This window comes from Ambystoma mexicanum, chromosome 1q (assembly GCF_040938575.1).
Source record: "Ambystoma mexicanum isolate Mex_15411 chromosome 1q, UKY_AmexF1_1, whole genome shotgun sequence".
In the NCBI taxonomy this organism is placed as follows: domain Eukaryota; kingdom Metazoa; phylum Chordata; class Amphibia; order Caudata; family Ambystomatidae; genus Ambystoma; species Ambystoma mexicanum.
This window is the reverse complement of record NC_090922.1, coordinates 536,808,319-536,833,073: the sequence shown is the minus strand read 5'-3', so window position 1 is coordinate 536,833,073 and position 24,755 is coordinate 536,808,319. Positions and strand designations below refer to the sequence as shown.

General features: G+C 48.0%; 1 protein-coding gene across 5 annotated transcripts in view; it reads right to left on the bottom strand.

Moving 5' to 3' along the window:
* Nucleotides 1-24,755, bottom strand: part of CIC (capicua transcriptional repressor) — a 2,254,744-nt gene that overhangs the window by 1,719,062 nt on the left and 510,927 nt on the right. For all 5 annotated transcript variants that reach the window (XM_069640957.1, XM_069640955.1, XM_069640959.1 and 2 more), the window contains exon 4: nucleotides 22,691-22,901. In XM_069640957.1, the coding sequence (XP_069497058.1) occupies nucleotides 22,691-22,901 (211 nt within the window). The remainder of the gene's footprint in view (nucleotides 1-22,690; nucleotides 22,902-24,755) is intronic.

Genomic DNA, 24,755 nt, shown 5'->3' with positions numbered 1-24,755 from the left:
TAGGAATATATGAAGAAGTGGAAAACAAGATAAAAGTGTCTGGCAAAGGGAGACACGGAAAATATATTAGTGACTGCTATTCTTTCTATTCTTTTCTTTAGAGTTACGGGAAAAATAAAAGTGGGTCAGTACAAAACCAAAGAGATAGAGTACTCTAAAATTGAAGATCAAACCTATATATATATATATATATATATATATATATATATATATATATACACACACATATATCTGAATAAGACGGACAGGGACAGACAGCCAGGGAGGAAAGGGAGGACAAAATGAACTGTGATTAGAGTGTTACAGAGTGGTGTGTGAACATCGTATGTGTCAAGAGATAATTTGGTGTAATGGGTGTGTAAAAATGGTCAGAAATGTATAGCCATTGAGTGGTCATGGTAAGTGTGACCAGACAAAATATCATAAAGACAAGAGTAATGTGGTGAAGTGAGTGTGTACCTTTCTGGGTTTTTTTTGGGTTAACATTGTTGAGATTACTGACGGTTTGCTCTTGTACGTGCTCCCCAAAGAGAACAGAATAGAGACTGTGCGCAGCCAATCTTATGGTGTGCAGGCAGAGGGAGGAACACGAAGGTCCCCACGATTTAGTAAGACATAAAATACACAAACTCACATGGTGATACGTTTGTATTGAGATATCGTGATACATAGAGATACACAAGTACCAGGTGGGCACAAGGTATGGGGGCAGAAACACCCTTATCACATATTTGCAAGAACCTACCTGGGTACGCGGAACGGATTAAGACATATCATGACCAATGGATCACAGAGTTGAAGGGAGAGGGGTTGCCTCAGATATGGCCCGAAGGGGGTTCATTTGACAAGAGTGTCCTAGACATGGTAGCCACATGCATCTGTTTGAAATACAAGGGGAAGCAGTTGCATAATAGGAGAGAAATATTGGACCTCTGGAGACTATTTGAAGAAATACCGCCACCTAAGGTAAGGGAATTAGATCCTGACCTACCATCTACCAACGACAATCCGTTAATGATACAAAAAGATAAGGTATTGCCAGAGGAAGAGTCACTGATAGAAGTAACCAGGTTGTACCCAATACTAAACAAGCCAGCGCCCGCGGAGGGATACAGTGACCCGACTTATGTGCCCCCACAGACAACTATCACAACGCAAGGGCCAAAAGCACCCCCTCCATACGAGAGTCATAGGGAGCGAGCACAGGTGAGCACACCAAGGGTGGACATAGAAAAACTAACAAACGATCTAGAATCAAGGCTCTCCATAGCAAAAGACGAGCTCTCAAGGATAAAAAGCATATGTGAGCAGACCACACTTAATGCAGCCAGATCAGAGCACGCGTCTAGAGCGCAGAGCGAGGGTAGAACATTTGAAGAAGGGTGGAAAAAAGGCGAGATACTGTTCAGAATACAGGAAGAACCAACCCGAATAATTGAACTAGAGACAAGCGAGGGATGTACTGACAATGAAGAGAGGCCTATAGGGGACAGGGAGGAGCTACTATGTGATATAAGGGATGATTTGGAGGAAAGCGACAGGTTGAGTATGGCAATGGGAGGGGGAAGCGAAGGGGTGGATGGTGCATGCTCAATGAGAACACTGGATGAGTGGACGGGGCGATTAAGGAACAGGGTGGGGAAAATGGCATCATTGGGAAAATCAGGGGTGAAGACGGGTACAGATACGACAACGAAGGGAAAGTTGCAGCTCCCGCTAATACATAGGGGAGGAGGGAGGCCGAATTACATACCCTGGGCTCAGATGGATAAGGCCAACTTACTAAAGTTATTGCCCCCGTTATCCGGAGGGGCGAGCAAGTGGATATACGCCTTTGAGAAACACACTGCCGGGGTACCCCTAGCAATAGGAGATGTGAAGAGCTTGCTTGTATCAGCAGTGGGGGATCAGGCCGACAGAGTATGGGTCAAGGCTGGTTTCCCAGGAGTAACATTAGACTGCGATCGCCATGATGGTGCCTCCTTTAACACAGTGCGTGCAAGGGTGTGGGATGCTTTGCAGGAAACGTTTCCAGATACCCCAGACTTACAGTCAGTAATGCAGTGTACAATGAATGACGGGGAAGATGCTATGGATTACATTTTTCGGGTCCAAGAGATGTGGAGAGCAGAAACGGGCACGCCCTGGTATCAATCGACATCGTTATTTTACTTCATTATAAAGAGGGGGCTCCCAAAAGAGGTGCAAAAGGCGCTCGACAAGATAGCAGGTATTGAAGCGAAAGGATGGCCTGAGATTCAGAGCATAATAGTGCACCACTGCTAGCGAATAAAAGAAAGGGAGAAGGAGGTGGCGCAGAAAAGATTGGCAGACGAAGCAAAACTAGTGCAAACAAAGCTGGTGAAGGTCGCAGCAGCAGTAGCCACGCTCCCACACAGCAGGGAGGGAGATGAGGAAGAGGGGGGGCTGGTAGCAATACAGGGAAGGATGGCAACTAATTGGGCAGGAGCAGGACAGCGGCAGTGGAACGAGCAGGAGCAGGGCGGAGGTCCGCAGTGGCAAGAGTGGGCCCCTCGAGGGGGGCGAGGTGGGTACAGGGGCCGAAGAGGAGGTGGACCGGGGTACGGGGGAATGGGAGGAAATGGATGGCAGGGTCCCAGAGGTGCGCAAGTGAGTTGTTGGAACTGCGGGAGGTTGGGACATTACTCTAGGGAGTGCAGAAGCAGACCAAGCAACGGAATTCCAGAGGCAGAACATTATGGCCATCCCCATCCGGGGAGCCCATATGGTCTCCCAATGGGACAACAACAAAGAAACCCAGGCCAGGGGTACAATGAGCAACAACAGGGACACCAATACAGAACACAGAATCACCCACAAAACAATGACACTATGCACCACACGCCAGGCAACCCTTTCGTGACAACAGCAAACAGAGCCCCAGCACCAGCCCCCTATAGTGGCGTGTCAGTGGTTTCAGGGAGCGTGTTGAACCAAGGGGGGGGCAATGAGACACCCCGCATAGGACAGCCCACAGAGAACACTTGCGTGTCCAGTTCTATCTACCACCTACGATGCAGCAGAGGAACCATTGGTAGGGGCGCAGATAGGTGACAAGCAGTTCATATTCATGGTGGATTCGGGAGCGGAGAAATCATGTATTAGGGAGGGCCGGTTCCCGTTATCTAACCGGAAGTTAGAGACGCAGGGGTTCTCTGGGGCTGTAATTGAAGTTCCTTACACAGAAGCATTGGATGTGACGGTAGGGGGTAAAACTGTAAAAGCACCCTTACTGTATTATGAACATTCACCAATAAATTTACTAGGGAGGGATCTTCTTAGCAAACTCAATATGACGATATCATTCACAGAGAGGTATAGTGTGTTCAACAACAGGAATATGCCCATTACTTGTAATGCTGGTAGTACAGGCTCACACAACCACACCGGAAATACGTGGTTTGCCAGTGGACGAGAGAATGTTTATAGAAGGACTAAAAACGCTGGCCCTCATAATTCCTGAGTTAAGAAGTATGGATTGGAGAATTCCGGCAGAGTTCCTCTTCCGCCCAATAGTGTACCCTGACACAGCACCAGGATCAGTGGTATCATTAGACTTGCACGCTGTACAGGTATCTGCGAAAAGGATCTCTGTGATTGGAATGGATATAGAAGGATGTGAGTGGCGTACAGTACTGTGTACCAATGCCAATATTGCCCTGAGAGACTTAACTGATGATCTCTTTTCAGATTCGGAAGGGGATGGTGAAATAGTAATGGAAATAGCAATGCCCTGTGACATTTTGATTCAAGCTAGAGAAATCCCTGTCCAGCTGATGGCAGTGGTGGGAGCTCCACCGTCATTCTTCGATGATGACATGAGGCTAGTACCAAATAATTTGTGGACAACAGGCCCCCATGACGTAGGGTTGTTGCATGGAGTACAACCAGTGATAATAATGCTCAAACAAGGAGCAATTCTACCCCGAGTGAAACAGTATCCACTGTCCCGTGAAGCTGAAGAAGGGATAAAAGAGACAATAAATGCACTACTGGCACAAGGGATCATAGTGCCTTCAAACTCCCCATGTAACACATGCATTTACCCAATTAAAAAAGCAAAGGGAGGGTCTTGGAGGATGATCCAGGATTTACGCCCCCTAAATGATGTAATACAGAAAGAGTTCCCTTTGGTCCCGAACCCTGCATCAATATTATGCAGCATCCCAAAAACGGCATCACATTTCACGGTGGTCGATTTGAAAAACGCATTTTTCTCCATCCCCCTGGCTGAAGAGAGCAGATACCTGACAGCATTTATACTAGGGGGGAAGAGATATGAACATTGCAGATTACCACAGGGATACTGTGAGAGCCCGAGCATATTCAACCGCATACTACATGAAGACTTAGGAAATTTATCAGTCGAGAGCACAATTATTCAGTACGTAGACGATTTACTCGTCTGTGCACAGGATGAAGAAGCATGCCGAAAAGATTCAATAAGACTCCTGACCCTGTTGGCCAATAAGGGGTACAAAGTAGACAAGGAGAAACTACAATATTCTCTGACAGAAGTTCTATACTTGGGACAGCTAATATCAAAAGATGGAAAAAGAATAATCCCCGACAGAGTAGAAGCAATAAGATCAGTAGGAGAACCCACAACAGTGAAGGAAATGCAGAAATTCTTGGGAATGTGCAACTATTGCCGAGCATGGATATTAGATTATGCAGCATACACCAGACCCTTACTGCAAGCGCTCAAGAAGGCCCAACAGGAGAACAAGAAAATAGAATGGTCAGAAGAAATGAGCGCCTCCTTTAAATCATTAAAAGAGTTGATTTCAAGCGCTTGCAAATCCCGATTATGGGCGCGAGTTTTACCTGTTCTCACACTGCAAGGGAACACTCATGACAGCTGTACTGACACAGAAGACGTCCCTAGGACACAAACCTTTGGCTTACTATAGTGGCACTTTGGATGCTGTGATGCAAGGACATTTCGCGTGTGAGCAATCGCTCGCAGCAGCCGCGTTCGCAATTGAGAAAAGTGCCACAATAGTGATGGGATGCCCTGTGACGTTGTTTGTGGAGCATTCATTATTTGCAATACTGGAAAGGTCAAAGAGTACACTGACCACACAGCGGGCAACCGCCTATGAAATAATATTGTCCAGCGCCAATATCCATGTGGTGCGATGCAGGACAGTGAATCCGGCAACATTCATTACAGAAGCATGCACATTAGAGGACATGCAGGAACACGATTGTGCAACGTACACAGGAGAAAGAGGGGAGGACACAGTGGTGTGCGAGAATGCCCTGACCGAGGGGGAAGTGTACTTTGTAGACGGATCAGCATCAATTGACGTTGACACAGGAGAAAAACATGTGGGTATGGCAGTGGTGAGATTAGAAGACGGTGAGTATGAGACACTAGTGCAGTACCGCCTTCCATCACACTTCTCTGCACAATCAGCAGAACTCATTGCCCTAATAGAAGCATTGCACGCAGCTGAAGGGTGCGCAGTGACAATTTACACAGATGCAGCTTATATGACCACAACAGTACATGGAGGTCTGGCCAGATGGGGGCGAAGAGGCTTTCCACGAGCAGATGGGACTCCAGTGCAACATGCAGAATTACTGAAGGAGTTAATTGAAGCCCTACGAGATCCCACCATGGTAGCAATAGTGAAGTGCCAAGCACATACGTCCAACACAGACATTGTGTCTTTGGGAAACGCAGCAGCGGACGCGGCTGCCAAAGAAGCCTCATACTTTGAGAAATGTGCAGCAGGTGAGTACATGCTACAGCAGAAGACAAACTAGGAGCTTCCAGAAGGGTACAATACAATGTCTATCACAAATACTAGAGTTGCAGGAAGGAGCAAGTGCAGATGAAAAGGCGATGTGGGTAAAACGAGGGTGCAGCCAATCAGCAACAGACTTACTGTGGCGACAAAATAACTCAGGTAAAGTGGTAATTGTCATGATGCCTACCTCCAAGGAGCCAGGTCCGACCCAGCAACCCCAGAGGCAGGCATCATTTCCCCCAGGGGAGTGCCAGCGGGCCCAAGCTGGGGCCCTTTGGACGCAGTCCTGGCGCCTTAGGCGCCAGGCTCATGTTGGACCTCTGTCCTGGCGCCTTAGGCGCCAGGCTCATAAAGCTAGACATGTGTTCAAGTGTTTTAATGTGCACTTACCTGATGTAGACCATGCTGCCACATCCAGGCCCTCTTGAGGCCTGAATAGGAACTACTTTACCTGTGGGACTACTTTCCACCCGGGTGTGGTCGGGGAAGGATACATACCTGATCGGAGGAAGGATACACGCTTGGAACTTCTTCCAAAGCTATTTAAACCACACCCGATCAGCAACTCACGCTTCGCGTTGTTCTGCTCCTTGCAGCTGGAAGCTCACCGTGTCAGCTCCTGCATCTGGACTTCAGCCACGCCTGTCAGCATCCTGGGTCACCTGCAAAGGGAGACAAGAGACCTACCAGCTAATCTGAACCACGGAGACATCACCGACGATCCTGAAAGGGAAGACATTTTTAAAAGCATTTCGTTACGATCGCTGTAGCGCTGCATTTCACTCACCTTTCCTGGGTTCCTCCATCTTCAGCAGCGATCATCCGGATACACAGCCACTTCCCAGAGCCTAGAGAAAAAGACAAAAATAAGAGGTGATAGAAGGAAGGGAATAGGAAAAGCTCAGTTTCCTTCTAAGACTTACCTGTTGGGTCATTCCCATTTCATTTCGGGTCTTGCTGCTTTCAAGCATTTTCCGGACCCCGGCCCCTATGGGGAAAAAAGACAAAGACATTAGATGAGCGAATGCAAAAACATTACCTGAGCGCTCATCTAGGACTTACCAGATCTTTACTGGAACTGCACGTTTCACTTTGGATCGGCGCCATATCTCCGGCATTCCGAACCCCGGCACCTATGGGGAAAAGACATCAACATTAGTGCTTTGTTGCAAGAAGTCTCCAAAGGAATCTTCATTCATCACCTGAAAAAAGACAATGAACATTATTATTTAAAGCTTGAACTTTTGAACTTGCAACAGAACTTTTACAGCGCCTTACCAGTATAATCAAGCTTACCTGAACTCCCATCCAACCTCAATCCAGTGAAGTAACTGGGTTCAACGCGCCCCTGCGTCAGAAGCAGGATGGAGAGCTCGTCCTTTCAGACCCTAAGGTGAGACTTCACAGGGAATCGTGGAAGGGTATCGTGGAGGGTTGGAAGAGAGTGGGAGGCTTGAGCATAACTCAGTAAGTAGGTAATACTCCCTTTTCACGCACAGGGGTATATTCCTACGAGCCGGAGAAGCCAGAGTAGAGGGCCCTTCCTGTCCATCTTCAGAGTCCTGCGCTTCACCATTGAAGAAGCATCAGCACTCGAAGCCAGACCTGCGCCTCCGTGGGAACCAGGTGAGCGTTACAGAAATGCCAGTAAAATTATTAGAAATAGCGTTTCAACAACTACACTTCCCAGCACACAACACAAAACACATTGCAGCAGAGATACAGGAAGAGTGGTTCGTGCCCGGTCTTCAGGAGCACTTGTCTAGATTGACATTGGAGTGCACAACATGCCAGATATACAGTTCAGGAATGACATTACGTACACTAAGGGGAACAATTCCAAAACCAATTGGGCCATTCAGAGAGCTACATATTGACTACGCGGACATGGGAGAGAGGTGTAATGGGGCACGTTACATGATTGTGGTTGTGTGCCCATTTTCGAGATGGGTGGAAGCAGGCCCATGTGCACGACCTGATGCTAAAAGCGCTGCAAAATTCCTAGTGAGAGAAGTATTTCCGCGCTGGGGAATTTGTGACGTGATTCGCTCAGACAACGGCACTCACTTTGTAAACGAACTCTTCAAGGAAGTAACAACGCTATTGGGAATAAAGCATAAGTTGTGCTCTATTTATCATCCTCAAAGTAATGGCATGGTAGAAAAGATGGTAGAAAAGATGAACGGCCTGTTAAAAGGAAGATTATCGAAACTATGCTTTTCATTAAAAAAGAACTGGATTTATTGTCTACCCCTTGCACTGTTTGAGCTGAGAAATCAGCCAAGCAAGGACCACCATTTGTCCCCGCACGAAATCGTGACCGGGAGACAAATGCACACAGCACACTCCCCACTACGCGAACACTCAGATGCACACAGAAGTGCTGGGATACTGGGAGATGAGTTCACGGACTACTTGAAAAAATTAACAAGGGCAGCGCGCGCAATATCAAAGCAGCTCTCGCCACCGTTCACGAGAGAAGAAGGGAACACAACAGGGTCCGTTACAGAGCCCAGGTACAACTGACGCCGGGTGAATTAATTTATGTCCGGAGCTTTGTGCGCCGGTGGAATGCACCACGGTTCCATGCCCATACGAAGTGGTGTTTTGCAAACCTACGGCTGTAAAAGTGAAGGGCCTTAAGTATTGGATACATTTGACGGATGTACGAAGAGCATATAATAATGTGCAGGAAGAGGTGGATGAGGGGGCACAGACAACAGCAAACAATGCAAATGAAAAGAATGAGTGAATATGAACTTGTGTGTGTGGCAGAAATGCACCTGATTGAGAAAGTGGCTGACAAGTATAATTACATTTAAAGGTATTTAAAAAAAAGAAATGTTTTCTTTTTGTGAACCTATATGTAATTAATGATGTGATAAAAATATGCAGTGTCTACTCCCTTGTCTGTGCATCCCCAACCCTAAAGCCCTACCCGCTTCCATTCCTTTCAATATATACTGGCACTGGTAGTGCCAACAAAATGTTTACATTCATGCACTTAATGCACTTTTATATCTCAAACAGGAGCTACCATGGCATCTAACGGGCAGCCTGCAACGAATAGAGTTATTAGATTTAGAGAATTGTTAGCTGAGAGATGCAGATACTCGTATGAGTGTGGATTGTCTGTGTGCATCACATTGTTTTTTACAATAATGTTTGGCCTGGTTACATATTGGTTCTTAGCGTTCATCTCTATCGAGATGAACGAGGGGGGAGGGATTAACAGCACTACTATGACTAATGCAAAGGCAAGTGTAAATACTAAAGAAGGTGATTTTTTGGTATGGGACGGAACTAAACTTGTATGGGGATATTATACCACACCATCCAATGCTGTCATCTCGAAAAATGAAGGGCTACAGGGAGAAATGCAAAATAACACAGTGTCTCCGCCAAAAATATCTAATTACAATGCCCGCAGCTTAAATGACCGAAACCCCTCCGCCATATCTTGGTTGTACAACACCCCCACCAGCCAGCCTGCCCCCATAGCAAAAAAAACACTGACAGACAACGTGAAGGAAGAAAATGAAAGAATGATAGCAACACACAAAATATTATATGATGATTGGGCAAAGGGGGGCGGGAAGGAGAAAGGGGGGCCTGATTTGTCCATCGCCCATGAAGCTGGGAAGTACATGAGGAACAAAAATAACAGACGAAAAAGGGAGGCGGGGAGGAGGAAGTATGATGAGTATTATGGGTTAGGACCAGACAAATAAATGGTATGCGGACATGAGTGCGACAGCTAAACAAACAACAAATGAAAGCTGTTATGTCTGCTCCCTCATTCCCCATGCTTCAGGCACGCCCAAGGTATTGTTACCCAAAGAGTTGCCTATTGTAGATGCCCAATGTCTCCTTCATCTCACGTTGTGCAGAATTAAGAACACCTTCCAGGCACATGAGGTTACTTTTAGGATGCTGCAGAACGAGAAAACTTGTTATCCAAAGACAGTAGGAGTGGTATGTCTGGAAGAACCATTTTTTATAGTATAAGGGACACTTTTTTCAGACAACAAGTGGAAGGACGAAGAAGTAATGTGTAAGGCTGAAGCGCTGAGGGGTGTGGCACCAGAGAAATTGCAATGGATAGAAGAAACGTGCACACCAGTATGGAAGGAACACATTTCAAAACTAACTTGGGTAACAGCTATTGAAAAACCCTTCAAGCTGCAGAAGGAAATAGACTATGAACTGTGTTTTAAAGGAGAGGGGAAAGCCTCCATGGGGACAAACAAGAACTGTAACAAGACCTTCACAATCCCAGATTTAAGAAAAGGGACAGCGGCCCTGATGGACACGTATTGGGCAAGTGGCAACCAGGCATACCTGCACCTCCCACAATCATGGAGTGGCAGCTGCTCAATGGCCACTCTGCACTCAGCACTAATGGTAATCCCAGAAAGCCATATTGATGGGAGCAAAAGGGCGCGAGAAAACACCCAACAGAGTGGGGCCCAGCCCACTGCAGAGTCACAAATCTATGCCCTGTCTTCCGGGAACAAGGAAGAGGTGCTGTCCTGAAACAGACGAGCATCAAACTACATATCAAAGGCATCGTCAGGGTTGCTGGCACAGATCCCAGACAGATATCGATTATTCAGCTCGGCAGAAACATTCTTTGCCTCACTCATCCCAAGTATCCAGGCGAGAGCAAACGCAAAATGGCTCCAGATAACACGTTGGGAGCTGATCCAGCTGGCAAATGACACTGAAGGGTTCAACGTAATAAAAGTGGAACTAAGAGCATTACGGCTGATGACCATGCAAAACAGGTATGTCTTGGACCTGTTGACAGTGATGGATGGAGGTGTTTGCCGAAAAATCGGAAGTGCCTGCTGCACTTTCGTACCTTCCGAAAACGCAGACAACAGCTCCCTGTCCCATGTGATCGAAGCATTACATAACCTAGGAGAAAGAATGAGAATGGAAGGTGGTGTGGAAGAAAGCACTTGGTTCGACAATATTTTCTCCTGGGTCCCATCATGGTTGGGAATGACTGAAATTTTTGATGCCGGCTGTGGTGTTCCTCCTCTTTATTTTTTGCCTGTGCCAGGTGGGTCTTCGATATTGTGCTAACGCAGTACCGAATGGTGCAATGATGATGCTGACAATGGGCAACACCCGTGGTGAAATACAAGCTATGCAGGAAGTGCAAGTACAAACAGGAACAGATGACACACCAAGATATCAGCTAGTGCCTAGATATCACGACAAGGATATAGTAGATAGATTGTGGCATACTACCATTAGAGAGCCCCGGATACTAGAATGGTACAAGGAGGTATGGGTAGACTTGGAAGGAGAGGGCGGATGTATATACCTGACTTGTACCCCAGATGAATATGCTAGGAGAGGTGAGAGCTTGAGGGGGGTGTGCAGAGCATGGATGCCCATAAAAGGCACACCTGCATGGGATGACGCAATAATTGACGAGGAAGAGTGCAGGAGATAGGAGGATCTAAAGAATTTGTTACTTAAGTAACGAAAGGGGGGAAATGTAGGGGAGGATTGGTCCAAAAGACCCCCCCCTTGCCTACATCCCCTCCCCAGGTGAGAGCCATGGCTCATCAGGCGTCCCCTCCTTACCACCAGGGCCCAGGTGGTGGATGGCTCACCTGCTGAAGACATTGCCCAAACGTATTGAATTTAGCTAGGCCTCAGAAACCATTTTGTCTAATAAAGATGGTGTGAGCTCGGCGCACTGCAGCGCGGTCCCCACCTTTGGAGAGTTTCAATTATCCCTGTGGCCGCAGCTCCCTGGCAGATCCGCTGTGAGCCCGTTCCCACGAACAAGACGGACGTGAGCTGACGTAAGATACCAACACTGTAGCATTTCACCTTCCGCAGTGTATCACTGCTCCCAACATGACCCAGTCAGCAGAGCCTGGGTGGAAAAAGAATTGTAAAATGGCCCTCGGAGAAAAGCCAAAGTTCCCAAATACTAAATGCCAAAACTACCTGCGATGGGCACATTTTCTCCATAAACTTCTTTTGATTAAGAAAACATGTAAAATGTATAAATATGGTAGAATGCATGTTCACATGGCATTAGCAATGAAGCACCCACACCACTACAATTATGTAGAAATAGAAGAAGCGTCCCGGGGGGTTATTTGTTATGCATATTATTGAAAAGTTTACACCCCACGGTCCCGCGCCATAACCAAACTAATGCTGCTAGAGTGCAAAGAAAGACAAATGCAACCATACTGAGGGCTCATGTGAGGGACGCGCGAGAATGCACCCTCCATGTGTGTAAGTCCAAGCCCCTTATGTGCCACTACCGTCACGTACGGTGACAAGTCGTTTTCTATGTGCTCCACCAACCTCACTACTACCTCACTTACTGTAAATGTATATGCATATAACAAAATGTTGTAGTTATTAAAACACAGTGTACAAATAATGTGCTCGGACTGGCTATATTTGAGAGGCATGTAGCAAAGTTAAAATGTAAGCTTTGGAATGATTCAATGAGTATTGTATAGTATGCGAATGTTTATGATGCTTTCACCTAAGGTCGGCAACACACGAGGAAGATACCTTTGTGAATATGAGCAAGGCCATTCCCCCTCCGTCCCTGCGAAGCCTGCCAGACGAGAGAGCAGAGGCCAGCGCTGCACTGCTCCACCTCTCCCAACTAGGCTGGAGCCGCTTCAAAGATTTGTAGTTCCCTCTGCAGCACCCAAGGCCACGGCCCGCCACTTGCATTATTTACAGCCCGGCAGTAAACCTCCGCCTGAATACACAAACCCAGAGGTGCCCCCTCTTAAACCCCACAACCCACCGGATCACCTTAGGCTAATGGCCCCTGTAAAATTAGGACACCCAATATTATGGTAACATCACGGCAGCACATTCATAACGACTTCTAACAAGACAGGAGGACATGTACCGCCTGTCCCATGCCCCGAGACCTAGCCCCACGACATATGGTACCCAGTCAACAGGACACTGGTAACCATATACTGATGAATCGCCATCAAACCCCTCTCGAGGTGCATTCCTCCTGTGTTGCATTAACCTGTAGAATAACCTATTGGAAGATTTACTAAAGAAGATAATATAGCAATGACTGAATGACTGCAGTGTGCATGGCCTAGGGCAAAGAAGTCAGGAAAAGACATTCATCTCGAACACTGGCCACAGCGGCACAACACCACCGCCCGGATGAACCCAGCAGACCTGCCAGGCCCAGCCCAACCCACGAGGCTGACCAGTGACGTCCTCCAGCCAAGGCCAACCACATCGCAGCAGCACCTATAGCTAGTCGTCGCCACCCAATCCCATTGAACTTGTGCCCCCTATAGTATGTAGGTTCTGATGACGTTTTTTGTAAATATATACGCCTGTCTTTGCTATTGTCAGACAGGGCGCTCTCAGAGTTTGCAGAGTTCTTTGCATGCCTTATTCTGATTGATAAACTCCCATTTACGCTCACCCGCACTTGTCTTGGCCTTATTCCCATTCTGGGAGAGTCCATCATTGTCTCTCATTGCGGAGAGGATCGTGCTGGGTGGGGACGCATGCCTTCAAAAGCAAGCTGATCATAGCACCAATCTTACTCCAGGTGCTATTGGAGATGTGACTACCAGAATGGGGACTTGGGGTCCATCAGAAAAAACAGACATATATATTGGGGTTCTGAAGTTTCCCACGCCCTAATGGCCTATTTTATTGCCCAAAAACTCTTTCTATTCAAGCCTGGTTTTATGGGGCAGAGACCAGGTCCTAATTGCACTCAATTCTTTGGAGTTTAGCAGGGACAGCAAGAATCAACAAGGCCCCACTAGGAAGAGGGAACCTGGAGAATGTACCAGCCAGATGGGCAACACAGTTAAGCCGGTTTAGAATGTCGATAATCTATATTGAAACATGGAGCAGAAATGAAACCGCAAAGAGGAAATCCCGGATTAAAGACAGATGAAGCTATGAACCAGGCTGACGAGATTTGTGGTGTAGGTATACTATCCATTAAACAAAGATTACCTGTGTCATATCCATGAATAAAAGATCTCCAAAGGCACAGGTTATCAAGGAAATGGCTTCTTGGAGCAAATTTATCATTTTCATAAGCATCTTTTCAGCAGCAATACAGCCAGCAGTCAGTAGCCACATGGAGGAACTAAGTGCAGTGTACGAGAGTCAGAATCAGACTATAAAGGCAATTATTATGAATTATAAGCTAGCTTGAAACCTCAAAACAAGGCTGCTGTCCACTTTTAGTCTCATTCTTACAGATTGGTTGAAGCAGTTAAAGCATGCTTAGAAAAAGCTGCAGAGGCTTGAGCCAAAAATTTCAATCTCCAACCAAAAACTGCCAATAAATTAGAGCTCCCCTGAAAAAGCACCAGCTTCATCAGTATCAGGTAATATTATCCCCATATATACGGTCGCCAAAAATAATATCGCCGGGAAAAGGTTGCGGCGATATTATATGGGTGACCATATATATGGGGACAGGGGCAAAAAAAAGTTTGGGGGTTGCGGGGGTGTCCCCCGCATGTTCCATGCAATAATGTCGCCACAAAAAACGGCCATTTTTCGGCGATATTTTTGCATGGCGAGATTTTTGTGGCGACATTATTACATGGAACCGCTTCATCAGATGAAGGAGAATATTTCTGGTTTGATGTTTCCCTCCTTTTCTGATGTGCTGTGTGACACATCCCAGGATGTGGTCACTGCTTCCATAGTGGGAGCTCCTTCCCATGAGGCCAGGGAGACGAGGTTGCTACCCGATAGTCCCCCTGGGGAACGGGGGGGAAGGGGGGGGGTTAATTCAGCAGGTGGATCTTATGGGAGGAGGGACCAGTAACTACTATTGCGGGAGCAGGCAGTATCCACCAAACATCCACACCTACCCTTCACCCCCATCATCCTATCCCCATATACTTCTATAACATACAAAAAGTAGAATGAGGAAGAATAGGGGATAACTATCAAAGATCCATGCCAAGAAACTTTGACGAGAAAGAGATGCAGATCTGCAAGGATCAAACAGAAGTAGCTCTGGAGAAGAACCACGAGAGGGTTTGATGCTCAGCAAGGAGAGCAGCAGGAGCAGCCCCAGGTGCAGACACGCTGAAGTGGCAATCTCCCTCAGACACACTGAGCGAAACGAGAGGCTGACTGGGGAAAGCGCCAGCAGTGCAGCACTGCAGGACCATGCGGTCCAGCTGGAAGAAACATGCCGAACAGGGTCAGGAGCAGCAGTGCCGCAGAGCTGCTGTGGCAAGCCGAGAAGAGTCCAAGAGCGCTGGTGAAGCGGAGAAAGTTATGGGGAAGCCTGCGAACGACCGGAGGGCTGCAGCCAAGACCCTAACAGGTATCCGAGTGGCTGAGCCTATGGTTGGGGGTCCTCAGAGGGTAGAGGAAACCCTAACAGTGCATGAAAAGTGGGGGGAAGATAACCCCTGTGGGACTCTAAGAGAAACAGTATCGGAATATTTCAACAAGGGGAACAGGGTCGGAGACCCTTACATGAGAAGGAAATATAACATAACAAGAATGACAATGCATTACTTACCGTAAAAGCATTTCTGATGGTTGTATCTGCTTAGATTCACATGCTGTGCATAGGTCCGACATCCAGTGGTCACTGCGGAGTATTGCATTTTGTTTTTCGTAGTCGAAAAGGGGACGTCGACAAGGCGTGTCTGTAACACTATCCCTATAGTGACGTGTGTTGTACCCACAATCCCTCACGCGTCGAGGTCCCTCTGTTTGTATTTTTCTGCCCTGAGGGAGCCTTCTAGACGTGAGAGTACAGAAAAGAGAGAAATATAGAAAGATGTCTATGTTCCTTCCATCCAAGCGGGGAGGAAGGGTGGGCGCATGTGAATCTAAGCAGATACAACCATCAGAAATGCTTTTACGGTAAGTAATGCATTGTCTTCTGATGTTTGTTAATCTGCTTAGAATCACATGCTGTGCATAGACTAGCGAGCAGTACCCGGAGTTGGCGGTGGGTTATGAGAAGGAACAGTAGAGAAAAGATGTCTTAATACTGCCTGTCCCACCTGGGAGTCAGATCTAGAGTGTGCATCTAGACAGTAGTGTTTTGTAAAGGTGTGCACAGAACTCCAGGTAGCCGCTTTGCAGATGGACTCAAGGGGAACATTTGCAATGAATGCTATGGACGCCCCCGTGCCTCGAGTAGAATGTGCTCTTGGCCTAAAGGGCAGTTCTCTCTTAGCAAGAGTATAGCAGAGAGTGATGCATTGAACAATCCATCTAGAAATAGAGGACTTTGAAACTGCATCCCCTTCTCTTCCTGCTGCCACCGAGACGAAGAACTGATTAGTCTTCCTCAGTGGTCTGGTTCTTTCCATGTAGAACATGACCGCCCTGCGGACATCTAGTGTGTGCAGAGTCCTTTCTCCCAAGTTGGAAGGATTTTGAAAGAACGCTGGTAGTTCTATAGACTGGTTTACGTGGAATTTTGAAGCAAACCTTGGGTGAGTGCGTAGAACCACTTTATCTTTGTGAACTGTAACAAAGGGGTCTAGAACAGAAAGAGGCTGTAGTTCACTTACTCTCCTGATGGAGGTGATAGCTATTAGAAAAGCAGTCTTAAGAGTGAGGTCTTTAAGAGATGCTCTGTGCATGGGTTCAAATGGTGAGCCCATGAGTTTGGTAAGTACCACGTTACGGTCCCATCCGGGAGCTGGGTCAGCTATCGGGGGGTGTATTCTCTTTACTCCCTCCATGAAGGCCTTTATAACAGGGATCTTCCACCACGACACTTTGAGTTGGGAAGTGGTGTATACAGAAAGTGCCGCTAGGTGGACTTTAATGGAATTGAACACTAGACCTGAATCCAATAAATGGGTCAGGTATAGAATAATATGTGTGGGAGAGCAGTCAATTGGGTTGATGCTCTTTCCTCTGCACCAAATGACAAATCTCTTCCATTTGCTAGAATAGCAGTGGCGAGTGTTAGGCTTCCCTGAGGATGTCCATGCATCTCTGCGGGAGCTGTAGATGTCCAAATTCTATGATCTCAGGAGCCAGGCTGCTAAGTTCATGTTCTGGGGGCATGGATGCAGAGTCCTGCCCCTGTCTTGTGACAGCATGTTGTACGGGCAGGGGAGTTTCACTGGGGGAGATAGAGCCATCTCCATCAAGTGAGCGAACCATGGCTGTCGGGCCCACATTGGAGCCACCAGTATCATGGTTACTTGTTCCTGGTGCATCTTGTGCACTACCTTGTTGAGAAGGGGAGTCGGGGGAAAAGCGTAAACAAATCTCCCTGACCATTGAATCGACAGACCGTTCCCCTTGGATTGGTTCTCGGGGTACCTGGAGGCGTAACTTTGGCATTGTGAGTTCTCCAGGGTTGCGAACAGGTCTATTTCTGGGAACCCCCATTGCGTGAAGACGTCGAAGACGATGTCTTCGTGCAGTCGCCATTCGTACTCTTTGGGCAGGGGGAAATCTCTGCTGAGTTTGTCTGCCAGCAGATTGATTTCCCCTGGTACATGTTGTGACAGAAGGAACATATTCTGTTTGAGAGCCCACTTCCATATGTTTTGGGCCAGTTTGGACAGTCCTGGAGAGTGGGTTCCCCCGTGTTTGTTGATGTAATACATGGCTGTGGTGCTGTCTGTAAGGACCATCACTGTCCTGCCTTGTAGGTGTTCCTTGAAGGCTTTTAGCGCCTTCAACACCGCTAGTAGCTCCAGAAGATTGATGTGTTTGGATACTACGTTCGGAGTCCACTCCCCGTGAGCAGTTTGATGGGATAGGTGAGCCCCCCATCCTGTGAGGGATGCGTCTGTGGTTAGAGTGGCTTCCGCCGCGGGTGTGGCAAAGGGTTTCCCTTTTTCTAGGTTTTCTTTTGTCCACCACCGTAGCGAGAGAACTAAGGCCTGCGAGACCACCACTAGGTCGTCCCATAGTCCGCTGGCCTGACACCACTGGCTGTTGAGCCACTCCTGCATTGGGCGCAGGCGCGCGTGAGGTACCAAATAAATACACGACGCCATCATGCCTAGCAAGCACATTGCTTTGCGTACCGTCACCTCTCGACCGGTCACATATTGAGGGATCTGAAACAACATGTTTTGGACCCTCTCTTTGGAGGGGAAGACGAGGCCGTCCTTTGTTTGAATTAGAGCCCCTAGGAATTGTTTGATTTGGCTGGGGTCTAGGCTGGACTTCTTTTCGTTGATGGAGAAGCCCAACTGGAACAAAAGGTCTACAGTCTTTTGGGTATTGGAGAAGCATGTTTCGTAAGAATTCCCTGTTATGAGCCAGTCGTCGAGGTAAGGGTAAACTGGGATGGACAACCTGCGCAGGTGGGCCGCTGCCACTGCCAGTACCTTCGTGAATACCCTCGGTGCTGATGCTATGCCGAAGGGTAGCCCTCTGAACTGGTAGTGTTTGCCCTCTATCATGAACCGGAGGTATTTTCTGTGCGCTGGCAACATTAAAATATGAAAGTATGCATCTTTCATGTCCAATGTTGTCATGTAATCTCCCTGTGATAGCAGTGGGATTACTTCCTGTAGGGTCACCATACGAAACTTTTGGGGTTTGATGAACTTGTTCGCTGGGCGCAGATCTAATACAGGGCGCATGGTTAGATCCTTTTTGGGTACAAGGAAGTACACTGAATAAATACCTTCCGTTACCTGAGATAGAGGCACGACCTCTATGGCTCCTTTTTCCAGCAGTTGTTGTACTTCTTGTAGAAGGATGGCAAGATGTTCCGGTGACATGCGTCGTCCCCTCGCGGGTTTGTATGTTGGGGAACTGTTGAATTCGATGCAGTATCCGTGGGCTACGGTGGAAAGTACCCAGCGGTCTGACGTTATACCCTCCCATGCTGGAAGAAAGGATGTTATCCGGCCCCCGACCGGTGTTGCATGGGAGGGGACGCGAATCTTCGCGTCACTTGGTGTTGTTAGGGGCTTGGGAACCTCTGGGGGTGGACCCTCGCCCTCTTCCTTTGCCCCGGCACTGTCCTCTTTGGCTGTACTGGCCACTATTGGTCTGGAAATTGGTGGCAGGGTACTGTTGCTGCTGGTTTTGTTGTTGGCGTTGGCCACGAAAAAAGCGTTTGTTGCCATAGCCGCGCCTGGTAGAGGGCTTAGAGATTTGGTCAAGAGTTTTGATAGTATCGAACTCTTTTTTAGCCATCTCCAGAGCCTCATCCACCACTTTCCCGATGAGGTTTGAGTCTTCAACAGGTTTATTTATTAAAGACGCCTGTGTCTCCGGTTTGAACCCTGAGTTGCGCAGCCATACGTGTCGTTTTAGGCCTATTCCCTGAACTAGGGAACGTCCCGCAGTTTCTGCCGCATCCAGAGAGCTCTTTACAATACTCTGGTTGACCTGGGTTCCTTCGCCAATAGTTGAAAGCAGGCGTGTACGTAATGGTTCCGGCGCTTCTTCGGCGTCTTTGCGCAGTTTGGCCCACTGCGCGTCCGCATAGCTAGCGAGCAAAGAATTGTTGTTGGCAATTCTTGCCGAAAAGGCGGCCGAGGATGTAACTCTTTTTGCAAGGGCATATAACCGCTTGCCCTCCTTGTCAGGTGGTGCCTCACTGGTGGAAAGTGGTACCCCTGCCCTCTTTCTTGTGTTGGTTACTACCAGGGAATCCGGAATGGAATGTCCCCTGATGTACAGCGGGTCTGAGGGTGAAGGAGTGAAAAGTTTTTCAATTCTAGGATTGACCCCTCTGATTAGTGCGGGTGTGGACAGCGAAGGGATGATTCTTCTCTTCACCGAAGCGAGGAGGGGAATTGTCTGACTGACCGGGGGTTTCTCCTTAATTACCCTTTCTACAAAGTCTAATTCAGGGGAGAGCTCCCCAGTGTCCAGTTCGAAGTGTGCTGCTGCACTGTGCAACAGGGCATTAAATGTGGGTTGATCGTCAATGGGAGACGTGTTTCTAACAGGTGAATTGTCAGGAGGATTTAGGTTCAGGACATCAGTGTCGGAATATATTGATGGGGATTGCCAGGGGTGAGAAGGTCCTTCTTCTGGATTTTCTCCGAAGCCTTCTCCTACCAAGTCTGGGCTGTCTTCCAGACCTTCCTCCTGGTTCCGTCCCTCTTCCTCGTCCATAAAATCATCTTCCTCCTCAAAATAATGTTCTTCCCCAGTGAGGTCATACACACTATGGAAGTCTGAGGCTGTGTCCTGGTGGGGATTGACTAATCTTGGAATTTTTGCCCTGGGGTCCTCCTGAGGCCCTTCTCTTATTCTCTTTGGAGTGGGAGGGTTTTGGGCATTCATAAACCTCTCCATTCTTTCCATGCAGAGATGGAGCCTTTCCATGGTTTCATGGGGTACCCCTGAGCGGTCTAGCGGGGGAAAATTGGTGTCTTGTAGCTGAAAACGGCTCGACCTCTCCCACAACGTCGAGGAAAGTGTCCCGTCGCCCTCCGAAAAGCCTTCAGGTGTGCTGGGAATCCCTTCGACTGAAGGAGATCGTCCCTGTGTTTTCGGCGTGTCTTTCGACCTTTGCGTAGCGCTCAACGTGTCTTTCGGCGTACGCTTGTGGGCGTCGGCTACCACGATCCTCGCCAAGCTCTCAGCGACTCGTTTGTCAGCGGAGAGCTGTGGTTTCGACGTTATGGGTGTCAAACGCTCTACGGCGGCATGCGCTTTCTGCTGATGCGCTCCGGCCTACGATTTGGGGGCGGCGCCCTTATTTGCCGAAAGCCCAGTCGCTGGTCGCGGCTGCGAGAGGGGCTTCGAACCCGAACGGTCTGAGGAGGCCGCCGGTGAAACCTGCGTCTCCTTGGGCGCTGATGCTCTCTTTGCCTTCGGCAAAGAAGAGCCATGGGTTGTGTGCTTATGTGTGGTCTTGTGTGCGTTAATGTCGCCGGGGTGTTCATCCCCATAAGCAGGGCGTGAGCCGAGCCCGTCGGGGCCGGGGACAGACGAAGCGCGTGTGCGCTCTCTAGGGGGGTTTTCGACTTCCGTAGCGGAGGTCGTGGTATCACGTTCCTCGTCACTGTCGGAGGTAGCGACGGTGGGTGGAGCGTCGGCCTTCGACATAGCGTAGGCCGCCCACCTCTTGACCCTACGGTCTTTTAGAGTCTTCGGCTTAAGAAGCCGACAAGCCGTGCAACCTTCCTCCTTGTGATCGAGGGGCAAGCAGCGGTTACACCGTGAATGCTTGTCCTTCCAAGTACACTTGCCCTTGCAAAGCGGGCAAAACCTAAAGGGTGTCCTCTCCATAGCCGAGGCAATAAAGCGTGATAACCACCCCAAGGGAAAGGAAGGGGAAAAGGAAAGGCATTCTCAGAAAAGAATTAGAGATGTCCCACGGCCCCCACTCTCCCTACTGTATTTGGCCTGCGAGGCCAGGCCACGTGTTCGGCAACGCCGAAAGATCTCCTCCGCTCATCCCCTCCGTCGAAGATCTTGCTCGGCGGAGACAGCTTCACAACAGCGTCGAGGGGGGGGATCGATATGTTCTATATTAATATAGGAAAACGACCAAAGGTCGAGGAGATGAAATCTGCAATGTCTCTCGAGGAGCTCCGCGTAAAGGCGACCAGTAGCTGGGCGGAAAAAAACAATCTGAGGGACCTCGACGCGTGAGGGATTGTGGGTACAACACATGTCACTATAGGGATAGTGTTACAGACACGCCTTGTCGACGTCTCCTTTTCGACTACGAAAAACAAAATGCAATACTCTGCAGTGACCACTGGATGTCGGACCTATGCACAGCATGTGATTCTAAGCAGATTAACAAACATCAGAAACCTAATTTTCTTTGTGATAGTACTTGGAGGGACGGTGATGAGAACTGAGAATAATACAGATGAAAGCAGAACTTGGCAGGTGAGTAAACCAAGTCTGTGTTTGGGACTAAGAACTGGTAGAGAAGGAAACCAGGTCTGACAACCAGGGTCAAGGACCCATCAGAGTTCGGAGACGCATCCAACCTCCTCTTCATCACAGTGCCCGATAGTAAGAAACCAGGCCTGCCAACCCGGGACACACCACAGCTTGGAGGAGCATCTAAGTCCCTCTTCTTCGTTGCAGTGCCTGGTAGTAGGAAACCAGGCCTGTCGGCCAGGACCAGGGACCCACCACAGCTCGGAGGAGCAGCGAAACCACTCTTCTGAAGAGTACCAGGTCTGCCAACCAGTATCTGGGATGCCAGAGACAGAGAAGAAGCCTGAGAGAGGCCGGTTGAGGAAGGCAGACATTTTCCTGCCAATTGTTGAAATGTGTTCTAAGCCTCAGGAAAGCTGGCGGAAGGAAGACATCCCTCTAGTAATTGATGAACTGTACCAGAAGCCTGAGGAAGGTTGGGGAAGGGAGAACTTCCCCCAACACTTGAGAGACTTGCATTCCTCTGGACTAGGAAAATCTCCTTTTTATTTAGTTTACCATAGAGTGGGAGGGACAGAGATAGTATTCTGACATAGGACTTGGGAGTTTTGCTTTTGGACATCCTGACTAGGACATTAGTAGTTTTGGTTGAGACAGGGAAATCCCTCTTAGAGCTAGGGCAAGATAGGGTTTTCTTTTCATTTTCTCACTTGAATAAAAGTTTATGCCAACCCCGCAACCCCCCCCCCCATGTCAGAGCCTTCCTTCTGCACCCTAATAGCTGCTTCCAAAGAGTCAGCGACCAGTTTAGAGAAAAAGCTTGTCCTTATCCATCAAATTCAAAAAGGGACTGCTTTACACTATTACAACAGCAGTTTCATAGACTCAATACAAATTAAATGTATACTAACTCATCCAGATCTCATTGCTTGGTAAAATGTAAAACTAAAGCAGCGCCCAGTCTCTAGCATTGGCACCACTGAGAAACTCCACATCTACTCCATTTGTTACCTGAGGAGAGGGAATGGGCTACCACCTAATGGAACTAGCCAATAGGCACCAATCAATTTGCATGCCGCAAGACTTACGCATCATCATGGTCGCTCTCTGTTTCGCTGTCTACTCGTGCTTCTCCTACTGGGCCATGGATGTCGTCATCCTGGTGGGAATGTTTACTTGAGGCTCCCACCGACTGTGGCTCCAAGACTGGACTCTCAGGATGAACTGAGCCCAATCTCGCCGGGTCACTCGCTGACACACCAGGGGAATCATAAGCAACAGCAGCCAACTCAGAGGGCTCTGCAAGAACAAAAGAATGGGAAATAATGAGAAAGGGTAGCCATCATCTGATCACAAAGCTATTTTTCTGATGTAATCTGGAGTTCTTGCATCATTTCAAGAAATGTATGTTCGTAGACCATCTATTCACACAGCTAATGGTGCTATGCTCCTTATCGACCACCAGTATCCATCTTCCACTGCACAACCAGTGTTTCTAGGTGGGCTCTGAAGTTTCATACCTAAAGTTGTCTGGGAAATATCTCCTGCATATTGAAAGAGTTGGGGATCAAATTGTCCACACAATACACCTTTGTCCGTAACATAATTACACCCCCTTGCTCTTTGACATGGCCAAACCATATTTCCATCCCCACCACCTGCTATATGACATCAGGTTTCACCTGCCAACCAATACCTATCCATCAGCCATTTACCACATCACAGATGATGTGCCAAACTTGCATCTCATTTCTACTGAAATCCACTGATACATTTACAAACTCGGTGGGCCTAATGGTGGGGTGGGGAGGAGAGGAAGAAGTGGGCAAGTGATTTTCCCTGGGAAGGCTTTTCTGTGAGCCATACAATCTTAATTGAAAGCGCATCTCCTGGTTTTTAACCTAAAAGTAAATACGCTAAAACCACAGGCAATAAAGACTGCACAAGTGAAACTGCAAGCATCGTGATGATTTGCAGGATCTCGTAATTTCTCCACAGGGGGAGCCCTTCCCTTTGAGGCTATGGAGGGATGCTGCTACCCAATAGTCCTCCTGGGGGTGGTGGAAAGCAGGACCTCACAGGGTGAGACTTCCCTCTTGAGGGTTGCGGGGAGACTATGGACTTGCATTCTGTGAAGGAACTCTCTAACTCTCTTTTCCATTGGGACCATAACACTGTCGGTTATGGTAATTAATGTCTCTTATGCCTTTGATTCACAAATGAATATGACTGAGACGAAGACGAGTCAAAGAAACCTCCAGAGTAATAACTTTACTTTACTTTATGCTTGTTACGCGACGAAAGCCCGGAGGCATCAGGGCGCGGTGGAGTGCAAAGAAAGTCACCTGCAATTTGTATCTCTCAATAGTTTGCTGGGCGAAAGGACTACGCTGGAAGGAAAGAACCAGGCTACACTCAGTTATTGGAAGAGTCTGGTTTTCGAGGCTTTTCTGAAAATGGCGTAGTTTTCCTGTTGTCTTAGATACACTGGGAGCTCGTTCCAATATTTGGTTGCCTTGAAAGGGAAAGATTTGCCCCTTCCCGAAGCCCGTTTGGCTTCTGGGATCTTTAGGAGGCCAGTATCAGCGGATCCTAAGCCTCTTCTGGGGGCATACCAAGAGAAGTGCTTTTTGAAGTAAACTGGTGCCTTTCCGAAGAGGCATCTGTGGACAATCGTCAGTGCTTTAAACTTGACTCTGTCCTCTATTCTGAGCCAATGTAGTTCCCTCCTACTATCTGATATGTGGTCCCTTTGTTTCTTCTTTTTAATGATGCGAACTGCATCATTTTGCATAACTTGGCATTTAGCTAGCTCCTTTTTTGAGGCTCCCAATAACAGCGCATTTCCGTAGTCCAGGCGGGATAACAGGATAGCTCTGGCTAGAGAGGCTGCATTGATCTCGTTTATGTATGGTCCAATAGCTCTTAGGAGACGCAGGTAGTACAGGTTGTTTTTATATAGATAACTAACCTGTTCTCCTGATCCCAGTGAGGCTTCAACCATCATACCTAGGGTTTTTACCTTGGGTACCACTGGTATGACAGCATCTTTGATACGGAAAGTCTTATATTGGGGCTCTAACCTAGACCTGGCTTGATTAGATCAGAATATCATTAATTCCGTCTTGGTGTTGTTTAAGAACATCCAATGCC